The sequence below is a fragment of the Scomber japonicus genome, chromosome 20, assembly GCF_027409825.1.
Source record: "Scomber japonicus isolate fScoJap1 chromosome 20, fScoJap1.pri, whole genome shotgun sequence".
NCBI lineage: Eukaryota > Metazoa > Chordata > Actinopteri > Scombriformes > Scombridae > Scomber > Scomber japonicus.
Window position 1 is genome coordinate 11,149,576 of NC_070597.1, and position 24,448 is coordinate 11,174,023.

The following is a 24,448-nucleotide window of genomic DNA, read 5'->3' on the forward strand; positions in this document are numbered from 1 at the left end:
AATCTTCTCCGTCCAAGGGCGCAAATGTATGATGTTGTATAAACTGGATGGACACGCATGCTTAATCGATTTTTGAATATTTCCGATTAAAAAACTGAATGGACCAGTAGCTGGTGGAACAGAAACCCCTTGCGTTCTCATTCTGATTAACAAATATACATGTCATGTCGCAGGAGAATAATTCAGCGGAGCCAGACATTTACCCTGAAAATGAAGAATGTCCCGGGGAAGATCCACTTGGCTTTGGAGATGAGCTGGAATTAAATCAGTTCGATGGATTGCCCTTTTCCTCGCGTTACTATAAATTACTAAAAGAGAGGAAGACTCTGCCAGTGTGGAAGGTCAGGTGCGAATTTGAAGATTCCCTGGTTAACAACCAACTGGTTGTTGTGTCTGGGACAGCAAAGACTGGAAGGAGCACACAGGTGAGCCTGCACTTTCAAAAATATTAATGTTTGACTGGGAAATCTTTCAGGCAGATTTAATTAAAGGATATCCCACATTCAACTTGAACTTCTGTTGGTGAATTCAGTTGGATTGCCCTACATGCTTCTGTTAGGAGCTAAATAATAGTGCATATCCCTATACTTTTGGATCAAAATACCAAAGCATAACCCAATTTGCATGACCTGCTGCAGCTGGAATTGCAATGTTGCCATGTGCTCAGTCCAGTCTGTTCAGTCAATAGAAAATTGAGAAGTCCCCTTGATTTGATTTATATATGACATAAGTTCTCTGAGTTGTGTTGCCATGTCCAACAATACAGCCTTTCTCTTGAATATTTTTATTTTGACATGTATGGAATTAGAAGTTTATGCAGTCAGTATTCACCATTATGTGAACTAGCTGTCCAGCTCAGCAGATGCTGTTGTGTCCAAGCTTCAGCCTGCCAGCCTGACAGTTAGGCTGCACAAAAGCTCTAGCAGGGTTGGGGACCTCCTGCTGCTAAGCCCTGATCCGCTGGAGCCGCCACATGCTGTCCAAGCAATTTTGCATTATGAGCGATAATACCATAGGATATCTCCTGTCACTGTTTGTTTTGCTGTGTGCTTAAACAAAAGCTGTTTATACAATCCTGAAAGGATGTTCAGCCATTTAAAACTAAGTTGGTGTGAAAAGAAGATGCTCTGTTGTTTAATGTTTTATGGAGGATTGGTACTCTGAAGCATGTTTTACTGTCAAGACATATAACAACAGTTGAACAACATTCAGTGATTCTTCCCTTTCAGATCCCTCAATGGTGTGCAGAGTTCTGCCTATCTGCCCAGTACCAGCATGGCATGGTTGTGTGCACACAGACTAACAGGCAGCAGGCTGTAGATCTGGCTTTGCGTGTGGCTGATGAAATGGACGTCAACATAGGCCATGAAGTGGGTTACACCATCACTCTGGAGACGTGCTGCTCCTCTGACACTGTTCTGAGGTCTGTTGACGAGATCTCAATCTGTCTATTTCACAGCCGGCGGCAGCACACTTGAATGACACTTAAATATCATCCACAAGCCTGTCACTATCACTGTCACTCTTAATCTTTTCTTTGTCTGTGTTTCTAACTCATCCATAGAGGCATATTGTAAATCATACACAAACTGCCTTCAAGTATTCTGCCTAATGATAAAACTGGCGACTTTTAAATCATAGGCAATTATGCTTATTGCCCAATATCAAAAAACTGAAATCTACACTTATATCACCATTTAGGATTAAATGTGAATTCCTAAATAATAAAGAGAGGGTTGTTGTTGCACATCCTTTATCCTGTAACTTTATAGCTCTTAGTCCTCTATGGTGTATTGCATGCATTTTCATTATTATATCATTTATCCATACTCATGGTGTCATGATATGTTATCCTATATGTACTGCATTTTCCCACCATGGACTTGACTTAAGCAAGCCTGCATAATTTTTGAAAGAAGAAACACGAACATAATCATCTTCTTATACAATGTGGCTACAGCCTTACTTGGTCTGGTATGATTAGTAGTTTGTTGGTAAACTTTACATAGATTTTGCTGTGTAACAGGTATTACCGAATCAGTTTGCTGACTTTGACACTTTGATAGAAAATTAGGTTTTATCCTGTAGGTGCCCCTTTTGGCCACTATTCAGAAGAAAATCTTGCTTTATCATACCTCTGCTATTAACCTCCCTGATGGCTTTTTATCACTTAGGTACTGCACTGACGACATGCTGCTGAGAGAGATGATGTCGGACCCTTTTCTGGAACACTACGGGGTCATTATTATCGACCAGGCCCACGAGAGGACAGTTAGTACTGATATACTGCTGGGTCTCCTGAAGGACATCCTGCTGCAGAGGCCTGACCTCAGAGTGGTAGTCCTCGCTGTTCCACCCATGACTGACAAGCTGCTGAGCCACTATGTTGGGGTCCCGCTCATCAGTCTGGAGGACTCTTGTTCTGCTGAAGTGGTCCACAGCAACAGTGGTAACAAGGACTACTTCTACTCAGCGCTGAGACTGGTGCTGGAGATCCATCGTACCAAAGAGGATGGAGATATCGTTGTGTTCTTTGCCTCAGCTGGGGTGAGAGATTTATTGCATCTTTTATGAGTAGTTTCATCCAACCACATCTTGCAACTTTACATCTAATGCCTTAGACTGGTTTAACAAACTTGTCTTACTTTGCTTGTAATCTCTTCCGCAGGAGGTTCATTGTGCCCATAGCATCCTCCAGAGAGAGCGTACCAGGCTAGGAGTGGAGCTTGGCCAGATGGTGCCTGTGGTCCTATGCCCAAGCCAGAGAGGGCTGTTGCCTAGCTTGACTGAACAACCTGACTCCAGGGGGTCAAGAAAGGTTTTCCTCTCTACCCAACAGGGGGAGGATATGTGGTGGGCGGCAGAGTCTGTTAACTTTGTCATCGACACAGGAGTCCAGAAAAAAATGGTGATTTTCTTATTTCCAAAAAGACATGTCTTCCTTAAATGAGTAATATTCTGATTTCAAATGGCATGTGTTTGGACTTTGTAGGTGTACAATCCAAGAATAAGAGCTAACTCAGAGGTGCTTCAAACCATTAGTCAGTTCCAGGCAGATGTACGCAAGCGGCTCTCTGGACCAACAGGTATGTCTGACAGTCTAAAAAAGGGTCTCAGTTGAAAAGGGTTCTTTTCTGATGTTTTCAAAGTCAATGGTAAAGTCACACAAAAAAACCTCTTGATTATAATTATACAAGAGGGAAAAACCTTCCAACATCAGTTAATTAAATCACTTCATGCACAACCACAATTAAGTGAATCAGCTTTTTGCTTTCCTGATTATGGCTCACTTTATTTCTCAGGTAAATGTTTTTGCCTATATCCAGAGGACAGCCAGCTTCCTGCAGAGAGATCCCCACAGATCTTGGAGTCTAACATTACATCAACAGTCCTTTTCCTAAAAAGGATGGAGATAGGCGGCCTCGGACAGTGTGATTTTATTGACAGACCAGGTGAAGTAGCCTGCTGGCAGAACTTTGGAAAATTACTTTTGCAACATGGTTACAAGCATTTATTTTTGGGTCAGTGGTTCCTACAGACAGCATCACTCTCACACACTAAAACACAGTCAGAGAGGTGTATGTTGAAGGATTTTTTTTTTTTTTTTTGGCAAGAGTTAGTACAGATGAATATTTGCTCTGTGTAGCTGTTTGGACCCAGTCAGCCATGATTTAGCTGAGCTGACAGGACCGTGCTACTAACCATTGTCTGAGCTTTAACGCACCCTAATATGGAGAGAACAGAACAGGCTAAAAGAGGCCAGCTCATTAATGATTACACAACATGTCGTTAGGGCAGCATCAGACTGGTACAATGAAGAGGAAGTAAAAACCATAAGTGCTGAAATATCTATATTCTTGCAGAAGTTATGTGGGATATGAATACCCACTAAGTATAGGATGTTTAATGTCATTAAAGCATTGTTCAAATTATGGTGATAGCATACTTTTTTCTTTGTATAAATGAGACAATTGTAGTTAAAGTCAGTCATGCCACTTCATCCTGCCACTGAAGTCAGGGAGGGCTGGTTCATTAAATAAATGTTAGTGTAATGTAGTCAGACTATACAGATTCTTGTTTGATTTGTTGAATGTATGAATCTCATACAATTGAATGTTGGTTCATTCCTTGGTGCAGATCCAGAGGGTCTCATGCAGGCCTTGGAGGAGCTGGATTACCTCGCAGCTTTAGATGACGATGGCAATTTGTCTGAGATTGGGATCATAATGTCTGAAATCCCTCTGGACCCTCAGATGGCCAAATCTCTGCTAGCATCCTGCGAGTTCGACTGTGTGAGTGAGATGTTGACGATTGCAGCGATGCTATCAGGTACGTTTGCGCCTTGTGTTCATTTTCAGTTTGTAATTCATTACTGTTACTCTTAATGTCTATATTTGTGATCTGAGTGCAGATACTTGGATTCACCATATGGACTGCTCATCTGTAGAAAGCCAGTTTCTCTCAGACACTGAACCAGATGGTCTTTGGTGAGAGTGGCTTGTCTCAGTGACGTTGACCTCATTGGTTCTTGTCTTTTAGCGCCAAGCTGCTTCCTGGAGCCACCTGCTGGCATGACACATGAGGCAGTCCAGTGTCACAGAAAGTTCCAGCACCCCGAGGGCGATCACTTCACCCTCATTAACATCTACAATGCCTTCAAACAGAGTCAGAGAGAACAATGTAAGGCGCATGTCAGTGACCATCTACAGCCACAGAGAGAGAACATCTTTAAATATGCTGCAGTATAATGTGACACGCAGACCCTGATACGTCTATACCACAGTTTCTCAATCTATTCTAGGGTTTTGTTACAGAGCCTAGAATCATCATACCAAGGTATTCATAGAACACAGTACACACACAGAGGCAAAATGCTTTAAAGATTTAAAAAACAGAAGAATCACAGGCAAGATTCACTGAGAGATTATGTTAAAATTTAAGTACAAGTGTTACACATTGTCACTTTAACTAAAAATATGTATGTACTATAGGTTTATATAGATATACAAGAAGGAAACCTGATAAGAAGAACAAAAATGATTGAAACGAATATTCTGGACAAGACTATGCAGCAGGAGCACTTGACACAATCTTACATATTCATGAAGTCTTCTGATTTTCATAAGCAGTTCTTGTGATGAAGAGGGTATCTTGGCTTGACATTGAAGGTTAAAAACCAATAATTTTGCAGAATGCGATGCTTCCATCTAGTCATTTAGTGTTTTTCATTCAGTAAAAAAACCCCATCAAAGCATTCTTGAGTTTGACAAAGCTTTATTGTATGCAATGTGGTATTTTCCACAGACTTCAGTGCTGAAAAGTGGTGCCAGGACTACTACCTAGATCATTCTGCCCTGAAGACAGCTGAGGCCATTAGATCAGAGTTGACTGACACCCTGAATAGGATTGAACTTCCCATCTCTGAACCGTCCTTTGGAACCAAGACCAATACCCACAACATCAAAAGAACTCTCCTGGCTGGGTTCTTCATGCAGGTATGTACAACCTGAAAGATATTTGAAACAATTTCCTGGTTTTACTCCCATTTCCCAGCATCTCTTTTTTATAAAAACATTCCACTGTGTTGTCTCACTGCTGCATTTTCCTGTTTTGTAGATTGCTCGAGATGTGGATGGATCAGGAAATTACTTCATTCTGACACACAAGCACATGGCCCAGGTGCACCCGCTCTCCAGCTATGGGGCCCAGTCCCACAAACTGGGACTGCCAGAGTGGGTTATTTTCCATGAGTACACGCTGTCAGAGAACAACTGCATGAGAACAGTCTCAGAAATTTCCCCTCAAGTGTAAGTAATCATTTTTTCATTTTTCTTTTTACATCACTGTCAGATAAGCCATGTTTACAAATAGATTATATTGGAGTTCTTGGGACTTATGTTGTTTTTTACAATATTGATGAGAAAAACATGTTTGGTTTTGTTATTACAGTAAGACTGAGTAATGTTGGGGATATTTGTATTTCTATCTTTTTAATCCTCTTGAAATCACTAATGAGGCATAATGTGGAGTTTATGTAAAGTTACTTATAAAATATTAATCATACTATCACTTGTTTGTTTTTGTTCTTTTCTTTCCAATTCTGTTGTCATTTTAGGTTCATTCAAATGGCACCACTGTACTTCTTCTACAATCTGCCCCCTAGTGAAAGCAAAAACATACTGCAAGACATGCTGGATCCAGATGGATCAAGAAATTGTAAAGAACAAAGAGCTGCACCTGACAGCAGTGACACTGACGATGGCTGTGCAGCGGTGCCGCAGACTTATGACAGATGTGTAATTCAATGAACCAAAACTATAAATGTGAAAATCTGCACTGTAATCTGTCGCCACATTGATATGCTTGTAAAATGTGTAGTCAATGAACACCAGACTGTAATATTAACTTGTTACATTGCTTAAAAGCTGATTGATGGGCATGATGATGTACATGAGCAAAGTGGGTTGACTCCATCATATCTATCCTCTACGAAATGAGGATGTTGTCTAATGTGTTGACATGTTGCACAATGTAAAAACAACTTTATGATTTGTGGTCAAATAGAGCAGGCATATAGCCTCCTTGTACAGACACACTAAAAAGTTTTCCCCTTCACTGAAAGACAAGTTTGTGTGAAAATTGCTAGCACACTGACAGCTGGTTAGGTTTTTAAACTGCAATGAGCAGCAGAGGGGATGTCGTGTTTTGCTTTAGGTGAAAGGGAGGGAAGGAAAAAATCTGTTGTGTAAAAAAACAAAGATTCAGAGATGGTTTAGCCTGTTGATACATAAAGTAAACATGCTGCTAAGGAAGTCATTTGTCATGTTTTCTTCTTGTTTGTTATGCAAAGCTGTCCTTTTCAGAGGTCTTGGTGTTGTTCGTCAGGTTGATACGGTATGTAAGGATCTAGCTTTGAGACTCAAATCAACAGATTCAGAAAGCACATTTTTGTCAAAGCATGTAAATGTATAATGCATTTATTGATCACCAGTACCAAGAGATGTACATATTAATTAAAATGCAACAGTATAACAGTGCTTTAGCAGAAATATCCACCATTCAATTAACTGCTTTTATTTAAAAAATTGTATGGTCCTTTTTTATAAATATCTACAATCCAGATTAAATTTGAAAATGAACTATGTAGCCACAGTGACAGAATGAAAATATAGACTGGCAGGTTAGTAATTCTAATATGCATGTTGCTAAACAGCTTTACTATTTAGTCATTTGATACAACAGGAGATGACACACTCATCCCTTCACCATCTGTGGAGGCTGGATAACAAGCCCAGCCAATCAGCTTTTGCCATTAATACAAAAGTAAGTGTAATCTTAACTTGTCTTGGTTCATAATCTTGTTATACACAAGTCTTTGTAGACAACATGACTAAGTGTTGTATTTCTAATTATATGCACAAGATATAACCGTAATATATAATGTTTCCCAGAAATTTGTAAAAACTACATCTTTAAAGTTGCTTAAAGGAAACTGTCCCTAGGCAACAAGTACAAAATGTCAGGTTTACAATACTTGCACTACTGTAATTGACAGAGCCATATATTGAACCATATCCATGAGCTTGAAGGTCTTCAGTATGTGTATAGGGTCTTAGTTTATTATGGAGGTTCACACAGTTAGGTATTCTTTCAGTTTGTCCATAATGGCAGGCATTCTGTCTGCTGGGATCAGCATCACTGTCCTGAAAGGCTTCATGGGTACATCATCGAACGACCACCTTCCACTCAAACAGGAGTCTGCATCCTCCTGGACCGAGTAGTGGAACTTCATGATGGCTTGCTGTAAGGAGAACACAGGAGATTAAAATTTATACTGCACAAGTTTTTTGTACATCAATACAAATGTCCAAATATGTACTACGAATTATTACGGAACACATCATTAACATAATTTGACTTTACCTCATAGAAGAATTCCTCCTCTGCATTGACAAACATGTATTCCTCTTTGGGGGGTCCTCTGGCTGGGATAGTCTTGGTTGCCTCTTTGCAGGTCTTGCTGATCATCAGACAGTAGTGGCACCTCCCGCTAGGCTTATTCGTCCTCTGAGCTTCAGTGATTTCTCCCCTGAAGAAAAGAATGCCATTTATTTTTCTGCACACTACATTCGCAAAAGATTTATTCAGACCATGAACAAGGATGCATTTCATTTTTATACTCAAACCACAGAGACACTACAAATAGTTTGTGTATTCCTATACGAAACCCTATTAGGTCACGTACTGCTTCAACAACAATGAGCAGTTCATACAAAGGATAGAGGGTCAACGAGTTCATTCACTCCCACCATACAATACTGTGATAACAACATATAGTATAGTTTTGCCCCCTAGTGGCAACACACCGTTGCTCTTAAATAACACACTGACAATATCCTCTCACTACAACAAAAAAAGGAAAAATAAAAATGCAGTGTGGCTGATGCTGCCCCCACAAACAAGCAATAAATAATCCTGGAATTTTCTTCCAGGATACTATGGCTCAGGTGTACTGAAATGAAACTGATAAGAACTGCTTATTTAATTCAGAGTTACAACATGCATTTTGATTACAAATCTGAACTTCACTGAGAATTCATAAAAACATGATAAAGCTAGATAGTACACATGTAGCTGTAATCACATGTGTAAAACTGCAATAAAGTGCTGCAGTGGTAAGTAAGCACCTTGCTATGAATCAGGAGTTTAAAAATATACTGTTCGCTAAATTAGAGACACGATTAGAGAGATGAAGTGGCACATTTCTTGACTCCTTTGTTCCCTTCAAAGCAACCCTGGCTGATAATGTGATTAACAATATACTTCTCCTTAAAGAGTAACTATTGAAGAGGGCATTAGAAGGCAGGCTAAACTCACTGTAGCTGTGTGTGCAGTGGAAGGGCAATCTGTGGAGGTACATTGATGAAGCGCTCACTCAGCAGTAACCCAACAGGCTTGCTGGTGTCATTAAGGATCTGCTCCAGCTGTTCCATTGTGCTGTGATTGGAGCTCTTCTCACACTGATCCACAAGCAGCTCCTTCACCTCCTCCACACACTGCACACCCTGCAAACAGCAACAGACACACAAACACACTCAATGAAACATTAACCTATCTGCTGTCATGTGTATAAATGTACTTATATATTACAAGTGAGTGTATAGGTTGATATTCAGTGTGCGTCAGTGGTTTCACCTTTCTTTCTGTCAGATTGAGCATAGTGATGAAGCCAAACACTTCATCTGGATCATCATCATCACTGTCCTCTGGTACCTCAGCTTGCTGGAGCAAAAGAAGAATTGAAGCTGCTGAAAAATTCTCTTTAAAATATATGATGAGTGGATTAGCCTTTTCAGTAACTCACCCTGATGACGCTTCCGATGTGATTCTGCTGAATGATGAGATCTGTCAACTCTGATGTATTTACATGAGCCTTCAGAAACAGCTGCACACAAACAAACCAGAAGTGGCATCAGCATGAAGCACAGCTGCCACTTAGCAAATAACTTGAGGATCAGTTAATGCAATAAATATGAATGCTGTCCCCAAACCTGTTGTAAGAGTTTCTTGACGCCATTGAAGTCGTTGACAGAAATGTTGTGGGCTTCGAAGTCCACCATTACTTCCTGAATGTTAAACAATAAACAGTTAACAGCTGAAACCTGCAGTACTTTATTACTTTAATCAATTAGCCTATATCATGTACTTTTTGAGTGAATCGGTCATTCAGGTTGTGCATTGAAAAACTGCTGAACAAACAGCCAAGTTATCATGGAAAGGACTATTCTTATACTTCTTGTATTCTGGGCCAATTATTTAACGTTATTTTTTTTATCCTGTTTATGTGGCTTCCAATTATCTGCTATTACTTTTTAGTCGACAGCTGGGTTAGCTGGCTAACTAGCAAGCTAAAGAGGCCATGCACACTATCAAAGACTAGTCTGTTGTTTTACCTCATTTATCTCCTCTTCCGATGCTTCGCTGTCCTCTTCCCCGGAATCGTCATCATCCTCCGGGTTTTCATCGGAGCTGTTTTCACTTTCCTCTGGATTTTCACCCAAACCAACAGCTCTCCTCTTAGCGGATGAAGCCATGCTTGCAAACATGCAACACGCGTGTCAACTTAAGTGGGCGGGGGAAAAAAGGTTAAAGTCGAGGCAAGGTGAGGAAACTGGACCACTGTAGCCGCCATTACGGCTCAAAATGTACAAGACATTCCGCTTATCGTAGCAACCATCGGAGCCGCAATGACGGCTAGTTAACCGTTAGGGAAGTGGAATAAACCAATTTGGAAAAAGGGGAGGTTATTTACTTAAATTGTGCCTACGCTAAAATTTTGCCATTATGTGTTGGTAGTTGAACTATAAAGGAATATTTTTGAGGTTGAAGTTAATCAGTTATGTATGTCTCGTTACATATAACTCAATTTTTCGGGACTTTGGTCAAATGTACAGCATTATTACTCCCCTTCTTAACCGTATCTGAAGTCGTCATGCACTCAGCTGTAGGAAACACTGAAGGTACACACATTTATTGCAATATTTTGTAATAATTTACTGTTTTCTGGCCATATTTTGTAGCTCATATCATTGTACATGACGAGCGATACAAATAAATCGCTTACTGTCATCGGGGTTTATGGACCAATGCTACAAATCCAGCTAATTTGGGCTGCCACTTCACAGTGTGGCTTGCTAATGTAAACAATAACACACAAGTTGTAGATACTGGCTTTCAATTGTAAAAGTATTATTTTGTTATGCTTGTTTTGTATTTGCTCCTCTAATACAGTCCAATAATCATGACTGTACATATTGTTATCAGCAGGCTGCACATGACATTTTTAGGGTGTAGCTTTAGCTTGCTGTGCATTCACACCCTCCGTCCTCACTGTTTTTTGTAATATTACACGCTGACTTCATTTCGACAACGGCATTCATATTAATATTTGATCAATTTTATTTATCCAGTGTTTTGAGGTCTTTATCAAGATGCAAGTGCTGCTTCTCAAAGAGCCAAGGGATGGAAATGCTGGACCAGATCCTTACATTAAGGTAAAGGCGATTTCCCCCATTAACTTGTATCCAATAGTGCTCAGTTCACACATATGTGTAGTCAGAGTTTAATGCTTTCTATTTGACTCCTAATTTTAAATTACTTCTGTTTCCCAGGAGCTGGCATCACATGGTCACAAAGCAACCTTAATTCCTGTGTTGTCTTTTAAGTTTGTCTCATTAAACACCTTGTCAGATAAGGTAAAATCACTCGTTATAGTATTAGATTAATATATTTATTTCATTTATGTCATGTTTCATGTTGTCAATTTATTTCTATGACTCTCTATGTCAGCTTTTCCAGCCAGAAAAACATGGAGGGCTCATATTTACCAGTCCAAGGGCAGTGGAAGCCGTGAAGATGTGCTTAGAAGCAGATGAGAGAAGGGAAGGTCAGAAAATACAAAGAATATATTTCACAAATTTTATAATGGTTGCAAATGTTAAGGCTAAATATCTAATACGTCTGTGTACTGGATATCATAACCATTAACTAAGATTTTAAATAAATTTCATCTAGCTTGATTAAGTGTTAAATATTTTTCCTACATTATTTATTCAGAGTGGAATAACTCAGTGAAAGACAAATGGAATACCAAATCCATCTATGTTGTTGGGAAGGCAACTGCTGCATTAGGTATGTTATTCACACATGAAAACACAAAAAACTACACCTTTGTGCATTGTGCTTATTATAAACATTTCTTATATTAATGCTAAGTGCAGGAAAGTGTGGCAGGCACCTGGTGCTGACATAAATGTGTGAAGTGATGTTAGTACCCTCGGTCATGAGGAAATAGGTTGTACACAAGTGACAGTTTGCTGTGAAACAGAGCGACTGTATTTGATCTTTAGAAAACTAGCAGGTGCTGCACCTTTTTGACGTGTGTTTTACCCTCTTTCTTCATGGAAAACATCAACAGTTGGATGTCTTTGTAGCTAGTTTTTATCATGTACTTATTTTGTTATTGAAGAAGTTAAAATGACTCAAAATTATTTTCACTGCCATGATATGATATCAGCATTGCTTATCATATTAATCCCCATGTTTTCTTATGTTTTAATCCTGCACAGTACGAAATCTTGGTCTGAACCCTTTGGGCGAGGACACTGGGACAGCAGAGGTGCTATCACGTGTTATTATTGAAAGTATGATATCATTTTATAGTCTCGCAATCTTCACTGTTTAATTCAATTTTTTTAATGATCTGTTCTGATAACAAATATGACCTTACACCTGATTCTCATCGCAGGAGAGGACACAAATATTCCACCACTTTTTTTCCCCTGTGGCTCAATCAAAAGAGAAGTCTTGCCCACGGCTTTAAGGGAAAGTGGTAAGCATTCCCCCATGTTGTGCTTCTCGATTAAAACTCAAGGTGACAAAACTCCCACTGGGGTTACACTAATTATAAAATAGTAATTGAACTACCTTTGTCACTGCGGGGATCTGTTTCTTTGTTTCCAGGAGTTCCCCTTGAGACACTGACTGTCTATCAAACAGCTGAACATCCAGATCTAGCGAAAAATCTTAAGAACTACTACACAGAGCAGGTGAATCCCACTCCTACTACATTTTAAAGAGAACATTTGTATTTTTTATGTGTTAACTGCATCTCTGTTTGCATTCACAGGGCGCTCCAGCCAGTATAGCTTTCTTCAGTCCATCAGGAGTGAAGTTTTGCCTTGATGTGGTGCGCAGACTGTCAGGTGAACAGCTGACTCAAATCAAGGTATGGCTCCCATGTTTGAACAGATGTTGACAAGATCAACGGATTTATACATTAGACATAATAGGAAATGTAGGTATGGACATCAATAAGCAACTGTGTGAGATGATATGTAAGAATGTACTTGCCAAAATTAAAAATACATTAAAAAAAGGTATAGCTCCCACATGCAAAATTCATCAGTCTAATTTATCAGATTTTTGTTGTCTCTGAGAGTCATTTAAACCTTTTTTTGTTTCCAGTTTGCAGCCATAGGGCCCACTACACAAGACGCTATGACAGCAGAGGGCCTGTGTGTCAGCTGTACTGCAGAGAAGCCAACAGCTGAACACCTGGCAGCATCAATAGCCAAAGCTTTACAGTAGCTACGCACCAACCTCAAATGTTAAACCGATCCACATTATCATCTCTCTGTATATTCTGTATTTCTATTTTTATGTTTTGTTATTTGTCTGTGTGCTGCTCTTCTTGCCAGTTTGGAAAGTTTTTTTGCACTGAGAAAAAGTGGCTGTCGTGCCATAAAAGCCATGAAAGACTAAGTGAATATATTATAATTGTATTTATTGTTAAGCTTGCTCAAGAAAGTCAATGTAGAGTTTGTTTATGAAAATAAATTTAAGTCAGTGTGAAAAGTTTGGTTCATTTCAAAACACTTTATTTGTCTGTGTGTTCAAAGCAGGTGTCAGAGAGCAGAGGTCATGACTGCCCTAAACCACTGTTATTGTCCACATGAAAGTGAAGGTTTTCACTTCTTTGCACAGGTCAACAACAGTCCATTTAAAACCAGTGAAGTGTGTGTAAAACATCTATACAATTCAGTCAAATTCAAGAGTTGTAGGCAGTAAAGACAGGTTTACTTTTTACACAAAGCTGAGAAAAGTGGGATACCTCTGGAGAATCACACCTTTAGATAAGGTTAGGGTGGAGAAACTCAGTATTAGCCTATAAAGCAGTGTGGTTTCTTACTTGCCTTCATTTCACTTGTATATAGTCTCAGGAGTAAACCAACACCACGATGCTGACTTTTATCCAGCTGATCATTTTGCTTTTCTGGACAAGCATTAGCTCAGCTGATGCAGAGAAACTTTTCCATAATCGGGATCATTCTGATATGCAGATTCTTAATTCCCACCAAGCGGAGCTCATAACAGACAAGTACAATGCAGAGGTAAAAATCTCACATATTTTTTTCCCAATTGCTAACTGTGTTTTTGTATTTCAGCATATTTGGAACTTTGAAAATGTCTTGTTTAGTTGTTTCTCTCTAGATATGGATTCATTAAACCAGTCAACTGGGAGGAGAGTCAATTTGAAGATTCAGACGCTTCTTTTGATGATGACTTCCTAGATGATCTTCAAGCCATGGTCCAGGAGGGGACCTCACTCCCTCATTCAAGGGATGCTCCTCCAGATGGTGATCAATATGACCGCAACAGTAAAACTAAAACCCAAGCATTTATTTCAGCACTTGAGGAGTTTCAGAAGGTATCAGGCTTGCCTGTCACCGGTGTGTTTGATGAGGCCACCAAATTGGCTATGAACAAACCAAGGTGTGGAGTCCCTGACAAGAAGCTTGACCTAAACATACCTGATGCATCTGAAAACAGTAGTGCCTCAGATATTGAAATCAGTCCTAGTAACTCTTTTAATGAGACTGACAGTAACAACACAGCAAGTGATATAATCAGTGACACTTCTTTTAGTTCTGTTAACTCCTCTGAGGATGACTTATTCAATTTTAATGACACAGAAAGTGTTCTCACAGGCATGTCCAATGATACTGTAGATCACACAAAAGACTTTACCAAAGACGACACTTTAAAAAATAGTTCACATGTTAACAACATGGACAGTCAAATTGTAAATGTCAGTGTGAACACGCATCAGAGCGAAACAGTCCTGCGGAAACATCATCTTGCCACTCTTATATCCAAGAGTAGGCGCAGGAGAGATTTGAGTCAAACAGGTTACATGGCCTTTTCTAAGAAAGTTTTGAAATGGAGGTTGATTGGAGAAGGCTACAGCAATCAGTTGTCTATCGAGGATCAGAGGTACATCTTCAGGCTGGCCTTCAGGATGTGGAGTGAAGTGTCTCCGCTGGAGTTTGTAGAGGACACACGTTCCCCACTGGAAGATATTGATATCAGGCTTGGCTTTGGCACAGGTAGGTCTAAGGAGCTCATGGAACTCATTACTATCATTCTTGGTTTGGATATAACATTTTTCTGTGAAGGTTCATTATTACAAGAAAAAGAAAGACAAGAAAATATGTCACATATCATTAAGCTCTATAGTAATACATTAAAATGAATATAACACCTGTTAAAGTACAGTATTGATTATTATTCATTCAGATATTCTGACAGATAATGAACAAAACATTTTTTTAATTCATACTTGACATTTGACAATATAATTCAATAGTAAAATGAAATCATTTGGCCACTCTAGAATAGATTAGCTTTAATATCAACAACCAACATTGCAGCAGTAATACCTGTTAACAGTGTTCATAAGAGCTAGGATATTTTGGTTTTGTTTAATAATGTTTTTTTCTTTCTCTCTTATCTTATCTGGATTTAACTTTTCACTAAATCTAAGATTTGTGTGAAATAAAACATGCATTGACCCATATGTAGAGGTTGTGTTGCCCAAATTGATTGAAAAAAGATGGTTGCTTTGATAAATCTCTGCCACTCAGGTAGACATCTGGGATGTAATCAGAGGTTTGACGGGACTGGTCAGGAATTTGCCCACGCCTGGTTCCTGGGTGATATACACTTTGATGATGATGAACATTTCACTCATCCTAATGCCGGCAGTGGCATCAGCCTTCTTAAAGTAAGCAACAGCCTAATTAAAACAATTCAAGTGATATTGCAGCCTGTAAGCAGGTCAATCTGAGCACTGAAACAATATAATGAAAAAAATAGATTCCGTTAAAACTGATTAATTTTAATTCTCCATGTATTAGGTCACAGTTCATGAGATTGGTCATGTTTTGGGTCTGCCTCACATCTACAGACCTGGATCTATAATGCAGCCCAGCTATCTGCCCCATGAGTCTGGCTTTGAGATGGACTGGATGGACAGGAAAGCCATACAGCACCTCTACGGTATATGATTTCAGCACCATCTAGTGGACACTTCTAAACATAGCCCCAGAATGATATTCTGATAAATTGACACAAAACCATATATTTTTTCATCCAGGAGGCTGTAGGGGTCAATTCAGCACTGTATTTGATTGGATCAGAAAGGAAAAGACACCTTATGGGGAGGTAGTTGTCCGCTTTAACACCTATTTTGTCAGAGATGGATGGTACTGGCTATATGAAAACAGAAATAACAGAACACGCTTTGGAGACCCAGTTGCACTGCAGATTGGCTGGCGTGGAATTCCTGTTGATGGAGTTGATGCACATGTGCATGTGTGGTCCAGAAAAAGAGATGCAGTTTACTTCTTCAAAGGTAGAGGTGTATATATATATATATAGTGCATATTATACAAAAAGAGTAAGTGGCCAGTAGCTTTTCATAATATGTTTGGTTGTTTTCACATACAGGTACTCGGTTCTGGAGATATGACAGTAATAATGACCAGGTGTTCATAAAGGACGCAGAAGGTCACCGCTATCCAAGGATAATCTCTGAGGGTTTCCCAGGGGTCTCGGGTCCCATTGACACAGCGATATATGACAGGAGAGACTCCCACATCTATTTCTTCAAAAGCATGCTTGTAAGAATCCTTATCTTCTCTTTAACACATGTGAAATGGGGAGATACAAAGGACAGGAAAGTGCATAGGGATTGTTAGATTAGGCCTCTGAAAAACAACAGTAGATTTGAGCATTATCTGAGATGACACCAATGGCGGGACAATTTAGGGGTTAAATCAAGGCAGGATTATCAACTGGGCAAAGTGGGTAACTGCTACTGCATTCCACCAGGTGCCACAAAAGCCACTGTCAAGTTTTGGTATTTCCATTGATTGTAGATTTGCTGGAGAATATCAACTAATTAACATCTGAATAAATCTAGTCTTATAATTTCACAATACAATTGTTTTCATCAAATTATTATAAACTGACATATGGAAAACCTGGGTCCAAAGTACATATACAATTTATTACAAATCAGTATAGTACTACTGGTTGGTTTCTGTTAGTAATAAAATTCTTAAGAGGGAAAACAATTGTCTGTTCAAACAGGTGTATGCATTCAATGTGGAGACCAATGGCTTGGCAAGAGGCTTCCCCAAAAACATCCGAGATGTTTTCCCTCCAGTGGTGAGTGGAGATCATCCAGATGGCAACATTGACGCTGCCTACTTCTCCTACACCCACAATGCCATCTTTCTTCTCAAGGGCACACGCTTCTGGCAGGTGGTGAACAGCCGTGATCGTTGGCGCCGGCCCTCTCTGCCACGAAATGGCCTGCTGCCACACAAAGAGGTGGATCAGTACTGGTTCGACATCTGCAATGTTCATCCCACTGCACTCAAACTAACCCGCTGAGGGTGCTCAAGCAGAGATTCATTAAACCCTACTGATGTTTAATGATGTGTTTACATACATACTGTTTGTGTTACATACATTATCTATGTTTTTACTCATATTACTGTACTCTCTAAGTACTGTACTCTCAAAAACTACAATTTACGTATTTTGATGGCTAATTTTCAATTAAGTGTTTTATTTATATCTAACTGCTCTATCTTTCATTGTCTCTCACTTAGAGCTGCCAAATGCATTCTGGCATGGAAAAATCCTAAAGGATGTCTTATGATTAAGATATTTAGAGCATAAGTGATAATATACTTATTTATCAAATGTTTATTGTTCTTTATACAGACACCTATTGATATACATATAATATTGCTTATACCTGTCTGTGTTGTGCTGAGGGTTGCTCTATGTAAATCTTAATCTGTATAAGGAAGGAATTGCTTTCAAAGGGCACACTTACAAAGAAAATTAATGTTTATTCTAATAAAAAACACAGCTCACAATATATGTATCATGAAGTGTAAAGTGACTTCTCATGTAAAATACATTAGACCTTTACCTATATGAAATATGTAAAAATAACTAAAATGCATGTATAAAAATGGAAATTTATTCAGAAGACTGAGAGTGGTTGGAGATGGAAAACATCTGGTCTTTTGACATAATGGTATAGAAAAAGACATCTTACATAATGATGTTCACAGTACATCCACAGAAATATTGCACACAGTGGCTTAAAAATAGGGATTCATTCGCATTCCTCAAATATGATTTTTGTTCCTCCTTTATTTGCACAATATGTTGCTGAGAGGAATACAAAATTATTGCCAGATCCATTTGTTGTCCCATTGCTTAGTCCCATTGTTTCTCGTTGGCTTGACTATCTGAGATCACATCTGCACTGAATGTATGAAAACTATCACTTCCCTCTGAATTACCTTGCAGAAGCACAAATCCACAGCTGCCGCAGGCAGGAAAGAAAGTCATGTGACCAGAAAACCATGATTCTCCCAATACGAAATTCCCTTCAGTGTTCTGTTGTGATTCATCTCTTGCAGTGCAACAAGCTTTTTGGGCTGATTTGGAAGGGAAAAAAAGTATAAGCTTTGTCAATAAAATCATGGAGGTGGTGGAAAACATCTATTTAGCAACCTGCGTCTTTGAATTCCTTCTTGTTATGAATAGTTTTGTTGAAGATTTACACGCTATCAATCAAAAAAACAAGCCAATTGAAATTTAGATTGTAGCAAAATGATTGAAAAAGCTCCTCGTCTTATTACTTAATGCGGTTCCATTTTATCCTAATCATTTGAGCATGGTGCAAAGAAACAGACATCGATTCCGTAATCAATATGTTACTTGAACACTCTTATTAATTCAGCTCATTTTAGAAGATTAAGCTCCTGGTGGGCCCAAGATAACTAGCGTTGTGCTCCAGGCGCTCCATAGGCTATATTAATAAATTGAAGTAGAAATCAATTACAAGCAAAGGAACAAAATGTCAGGGTAAGAGGAGTTACAGAGACGGATTTCATAAGATGATGAGTCTGCTCTCACATTTACAGAAAGAGCTTCGCTTCCTGAGGAAGCACTGACAGCATACAAATAAACACCCTTGTTCATCTTTCTCTGCTGAAGATGTCTGCTTGTTTTCTTGAGATAAAATTCAGAGATGCTTTATAATTTCCATGTTATGTCTGGAATTTCAGTGAATGAATAGCAGGCATCATTCATGGCTCCTTGGTTCAGCAAAAGTCCACTTAAAATGTAGCAGTTGAAGATAATTATAATATTTACTGGGCTATTTTATCACCAAGAGAGCTAATAGACATTCTGTAAGTCATAATGAGCTCATGTATCTAATATGCCATATGTTTGTTGCTGCAGTATGTTGCTGTGTGGTTGACATCTCAGCAGGAATTATTGATAGACTAATATTGAATCCAAGTACATAAGATGATGCAGTATAGTGGAGGCTTGTGATCTGTTTGTTTATCCCATTATGAAGCACCATACATCTCTTGCACCCTGGAGTTCCTCATATAGAGGAATCCTAAATGCAAACTGTTATTCACACATGCGACTCCGTGGCTGCCATACTGCACAGCTCGTTGATCTGTGCTTTTGCACTAACAGTGCTGCTATCGAAGCTCCCTTTCCTACACCATGGGCCTCTATGGATGCGACGAGGATAAATGAGATCAGTCATGCTGATGGATCCCGAGCTGCAGCAGCTCCAGAGGGACACAAAAACCTGTCATGGCACAGCAATCCACATGGGAGGAACTTCAGAAACAGGAGATTGGGACTCCTTCTGAACATTCATACAATAAAAATCCCCTAAACTCTGTTAAGAAATGAAAATAACTTGCAGTACTACTGCCTCAAGTGTGTCTCAGAGCTGTGTGGATGGAACATTTAGGAATAAATCATGTCTAGTATCTTTTAAACTGAATGTAATACAATAGTGTGTCTTTGTGTGCACGCCAAGGGATAAACCGCTGCATGTAGATAACGTGTTGCATTATGATTCTTGTCTGTGAGATCTAGTATTTTCATGTTGTCACGTCTCTAGGGTTGAATTAATAGTCAGCTCAAAGATGATATCACTTTCAATATGTTCACAGAAAGACAACATTTACACAGTAAACAATTCATCTATCTCCCTTGTGATAGAGAGGATGGCATTTTTTCTGTGAGTCACAGAACAAGGGAAAGATGTCGCGAATAGTTTCAATTTATTAAACACTTGTGTTGAAGATGTTGAATATCTTTTACTTTACTCTTTGTACATGCTTTCATACAGCACTATGAAAATCTGTCATGCTTTGTCTGTCCACTGTCTGCCCTTGGAGAAATAGAGCATGTGAAGTGGTAACCTCATAGGAAAAGGAATAAACAATTCCATTACTTCAAGGGTATTGATCAGCTGCCATGGAGAGGACTCATGAGGATGGAGCAGCTTCCTGCATCCCATTCCTCCATTTCACTGTATCTAGATATTGCCTCACCCCCCACCTTATTATGACACACCGACTGAATTCATTTTTCCAGTGTCTTGCATTTTGACCCTTTTGAACACAAGTTGTGTCACTTCTTTAATTAATTGTAGGAAGATCATATCTGACACAAAAGCAACAACACAATGGGCAAAATAATTGACATATAACCTCAAAGTCAGTACCTTTTATTAATGAACACGTGTTTGGCCAGTCATTGATTGAGTTAAGGGGTACTCGAGCAGTTTAACCACTTAACACACGCCCCTGTTTTTTATGCTGTTAGCCTAAACGACATGCCCAAGTTGTGAGCAGCACAGATCCCACATAGTTTGAGACTCAGAGATGTGTCTGGTATCATTGGAAAGGAAACACTCTCAGGATTCTTGTAAAAGTGTCTGTGTGATTCTGTGACTTACTGACAAAGAGTGGCAGAGGTTACAATGATGGGGTTGTTTACTCGCCCATAGGTTTGCCTTTACAATGACATGTGTACAGACATTCAGGGACCTCTCAGCAGGATATAGACACAATGAGGCCACAGGCACAGGTCTTGGCTTCATGCAGTCCAAATTTGGAGTCAAAAGACCAAAAGATGAATTTCTCAGAATTATTTTTGAACAGGTATGTCCATGCGTTTTCCTCAGGTCCTTTTTGGAGACTCCAAATGGACACTTGGTTACCAAAGCTGTATAACCGCAATCAAACACCTATAACTTCACATCCCCTTTGCCTACAAAACAGTCAATCAAAGCCATGTCGTCATTGTTATCGGTCACATGTCCTCATTGGCTTTGGAGACATGTACTGCCTAATCCTAAACACCGATTGGCTTGTGTGTGGTGTCGTCAGAAGTAGAAGAGGCTCACGGTCGTAAACATCTAGTCACGTGTACTCTGAGATGGACGTGCAGGTCAGGAAATGACGTAAACGGACCGTATATGGTTTGTTATTTGTGTTATTACGTTACGTGTTGGACTAAATACATGGACATATTGAGGAAAGTATTTCGGTTTTATGGAAACGGATTTCATATTTCACAAGAATGGATATTTGGCGAGCTGTACAGAAAGTCCTGAGTCATAAGATGATCGTTGTGGATAAAGGGAAGACTTTGAAGGTATGTAGGCATTATAGCTTTTCTTACTTAGCTCAGGGGCTAGCCGAGCTAATCGCTAATACTATTACGGCTGTGAGCAACCATATAAGTCGTGAGTGGTCTTGAATGAATCAGGACAATCTAAGCTTTCCAACGATGTACGGCATGAATATATATGTTTAAGGGTTGGTGTTTAAAACATCCAGAAGAACTTGTGGCTACCTCCTAACATCCGTCCCGTTCCGTAGACGGAACAGCGTGCGTTAAGAGGTTAATATTACACTATATTATTATATAAAGCTAGGGGAATTGGAAGAGCAGATTTAAGCAGAAAAGACTGAGATATCCCAACTTATAGCCCCTAATAAGAGGTCCATGAAAACAAAGACACTCATCTCCCATTACACAATTTTGTTAGGAACCCCCAAGCCCACATTTACAAACTCCGTAACTGGTTTTTATTGTAGACTTTCTTTCTTTTTTTAAATCCTGAGTGTCCAAGCCCAAGCCAAGGTAACCTTGATGGTATCACCAGAGTTATTTTCTCAAAATTTAGAAACATATTACACAACTGTTTGCACTGCCTATGAGGAATTCCCCATGAGAGGTCAACTGAACTTTTATGTATGTAAAGGGTCCAGAGCCTCCTCTTTTCTTTTCTTTTTTGTACATCTAATAGCTAACAGGAAAATAAGAATAACACTTATGCAGTTTTGCATTAAAACATTATCCTTTCGACAATATAAAAGATAATATCCTGTGTGAAAATATTCATTTCATGTTCAGTCCATGTATTTTGAGCTCTTCATGTTTTTATACTTCCATATGAACCCTTCTAAGTTTCACATCCATACACACACACCAGCAGTTTATCTTCATCAAACTACCTTTGACAGGCCATAGATTAGCATCTACACCTATACCGTGATATCTGCTATAATAAAATGTAAATGTAGAGCATTATATTATGCCTTCAAGCAGTTAAACTCGAAGTCAAAGTACTCCTGCAGGCCAGTAGAGGGCAACCTCAACACATAGAAGTAGTCCCCTGCATGGCTATGTCGACTAATAATAGGTCAGTTCCTGTGTTCTCTGTCCCTCAGTGATATCCATTTCTTGCCAGTTAATGATCCAGTCTTCACAGTAGCATCTAAAGTGTTCAAATGATTATGAGCAGCTGTCAGTTAAATCAGAAATATTTAGTCACATATTCATTGTCATTATACACCCATGATGATCAATTTAAACAGCACTGGATTCGGCATTAGCTTTTATTTACTTTCATTGCTTTAAAAATTGGGCAGATGAAGCATATTTTGGACAAATGCAATGGTATGTGAATGTTAATGTGTATTTTTGTGCTATTGTTGCTGGATCTTCGCCATGGGTGACTCATTGTGTTGCATTTCTGTGCATTCTTGAATGTGTCAGGAGTATTTTAAGGGCAGAATAAGAACAGGGAGGATTCTTTCCGCATACTTTAAATGTCCCCTGTTGTCAGAGACCTTTGGGGAAAGGCTGACGTGTGTGTGTTTGTTTGTTTTCTGAAATGACAGGTTATGGAAATACATTTACCTGGGTATACACATGCTACGTGTTATGTTTCAGTATGTTTGAAAGGGAATTTGTCGGAGCTGCCAGAGATTCCGCTGCCATAACAAGGTAGTGTGCGGCTCAGCATTTATTCCATAGTAATAAGCGTGGAATTTAGACTTTCCTGGAAAGCAGATTGTGAGCTGAAAGTTGTTTTGCACATTAACTCTGAGTGGCATAGTTAACAAGGCCCTGGCTTGTTTACAGTGGTTCAAAAATTAAGCAGTCTCTCAGCTCATTCAGCAAGAGTCACACATAGTTACACACATACTCACAAACATGCAACCACATTTGTAAATGCATACACATGTTCATCGTGATAAGAATCACACACACACACACACAGATGTTCCCTCACATGTGTTTCTCTCTCTCTCCCTCCCTTTCAGCTCCTCTTCTTTCCCCCTGATAAAGAAGTTCAGATTAAAAGAGAAAAACACTGACTGATGCCTCCACGACATTCAAATCAATATTTCAAAAGCTTTATCATCAAATAGTTTCGAGCAAAGTGCTCCTCACTAAGGATCTTTAATGTTGAGGAGAGGTAAATAGGATTTGGAATTCACAAACCCGAGCTTTCATGCAGTCATTATACCGTGGCGAAGAAGAAACTCTCTTTGTGTGACGGAGAACTGTGTAAGTCTGCAGTAAAAGCAGTTTTTTAGATGACAGAACAAGTATCTCTGATTTTTTATCCCTCCTTGGTTACACATGTAAGCAGGAGTCTCTATGCCAAAATGGAAATAGTACAGTAATTACATGTCTTCTCTTGAGAATAGTCCATGTATCAAACAGACTAATTTGAATGAGGAATCCAAATCTTGCAAGTGTAATTAAATATTGTGTAGCCTCATGCATTATGCAGCATTTAGGTATTGACTAAATACCTGATAAACAAATAGTGTGGGTGTGGAAGAGGATATGTTTGTCATACCACAAGCAATCCACTCAATAAATGCATACAGCCCACTTATTTGCCTCCATATTTGGCAAAGGAATCTCTCCCACCCGCAACAAACTGAACCTTGACCTTTGGTTAAGGAAGAGTTTTGGAGACAAAACAAGGGGCTTTCTGGTGATGTCAGTCTGAGTGGCAGCTGCAGGTCACGGGGGGAGGGACAAGGCTGTCCCACGCATGGCCACACAGAAGTGACTGCCCAGCCGCCACCTCCACTCTGAGCCTGGGAAAGGGACAGGAACAGTACATGCCATGGCAGTCTTTGTCAAAGAGGAGCAAAAATGAAAAGAAGTCTGTACATGGGGCTGGTGGCTACGACAGATAAAAAAAGATCTAACACTCAGGCGATCTTCAAATTGTATTCCTCTGTTTTGTTGACTTGGCTTGCATTTCAGTTCAACCAGATTTAAAAAACTTTTTTACTTTTAGTGGTGTCTAGCCATGCTCAACAAATTTCTGTTAACAAAGCAGATGAAATTCTATTCATCTCAATTGTATTGCGGTGGA

The 24,448-nt window shown here is 39.3% G+C and overlaps 4 protein-coding genes across 4 annotated transcripts; 3 read left to right on the forward strand and 1 right to left on the reverse strand.

Annotated features, from left to right (window-relative positions):
- The first annotated feature begins 164 nt into the window (after positions 1 to 164).
- On the forward strand, positions 165 to 6,308 carry dhx32a (DEAH (Asp-Glu-Ala-His) box polypeptide 32a). The gene is made up of 11 exons (XM_053340807.1): positions 165 to 425; positions 1,230 to 1,423; positions 2,175 to 2,547; positions 2,669 to 2,908; positions 2,993 to 3,086; positions 3,303 to 3,452; positions 4,138 to 4,329; positions 4,540 to 4,680; positions 5,305 to 5,495; positions 5,617 to 5,807; positions 6,116 to 6,308. The coding sequence occupies exons 1-11, from the start codon at positions 165 to 167 to the stop codon at positions 6,306 to 6,308; spliced, it is 2,220 nt and encodes a 739-aa protein (XP_053196782.1).
- Positions 6,309 to 6,950: 642 nt separating this feature from the next.
- On the reverse strand, positions 6,951 to 10,123 carry bccip (BRCA2 and CDKN1A interacting protein). The gene is made up of 7 exons (XM_053341186.1): positions 9,954 to 10,123; positions 9,552 to 9,626; positions 9,365 to 9,445; positions 9,196 to 9,282; positions 8,878 to 9,065; positions 7,924 to 8,089; positions 6,951 to 7,801 (listed from the first exon to the last, which is right to left on the reverse strand). The coding sequence occupies exons 1-7, from the start codon at positions 10,104 to 10,106 to the stop codon at positions 7,631 to 7,633; spliced, it is 921 nt and encodes a 306-aa protein (XP_053197161.1). The 5' UTR covers positions 10,107 to 10,123; the 3' UTR covers positions 6,951 to 7,630.
- A 159-nt stretch (positions 10,124 to 10,282) lies between these two features.
- Positions 10,283 to 13,419, forward strand: uros (uroporphyrinogen III synthase). Its single transcript, XM_053341276.1, has 10 exons — positions 10,283 to 10,520; positions 10,971 to 11,054; positions 11,172 to 11,255; positions 11,350 to 11,446; positions 11,617 to 11,691; positions 12,129 to 12,203; positions 12,308 to 12,391; positions 12,523 to 12,608; positions 12,689 to 12,787; positions 13,027 to 13,419. Exons 2-10 carry the CDS (start codon positions 10,992 to 10,994, stop codon positions 13,147 to 13,149), a joined length of 786 nt encoding a protein of 261 aa, XP_053197251.1. The 5' UTR covers positions 10,283 to 10,520; positions 10,971 to 10,991; the 3' UTR covers positions 13,150 to 13,419.
- A 380-nt stretch (positions 13,420 to 13,799) lies between these two features.
- On the forward strand, positions 13,800 to 17,301 carry mmp21 (matrix metallopeptidase 21). The gene is made up of 8 exons (XM_053341275.1): positions 13,800 to 13,952; positions 14,039 to 14,459; positions 14,682 to 14,948; positions 15,486 to 15,625; positions 15,759 to 15,900; positions 15,998 to 16,255; positions 16,351 to 16,523; positions 16,996 to 17,301. Exons 1-8 carry the CDS (start codon positions 13,800 to 13,802, stop codon positions 17,299 to 17,301), a joined length of 1,860 nt encoding a protein of 619 aa, XP_053197250.1.
- The last annotated feature ends 7,147 nt before the right edge of the window (positions 17,302 to 24,448 follow it).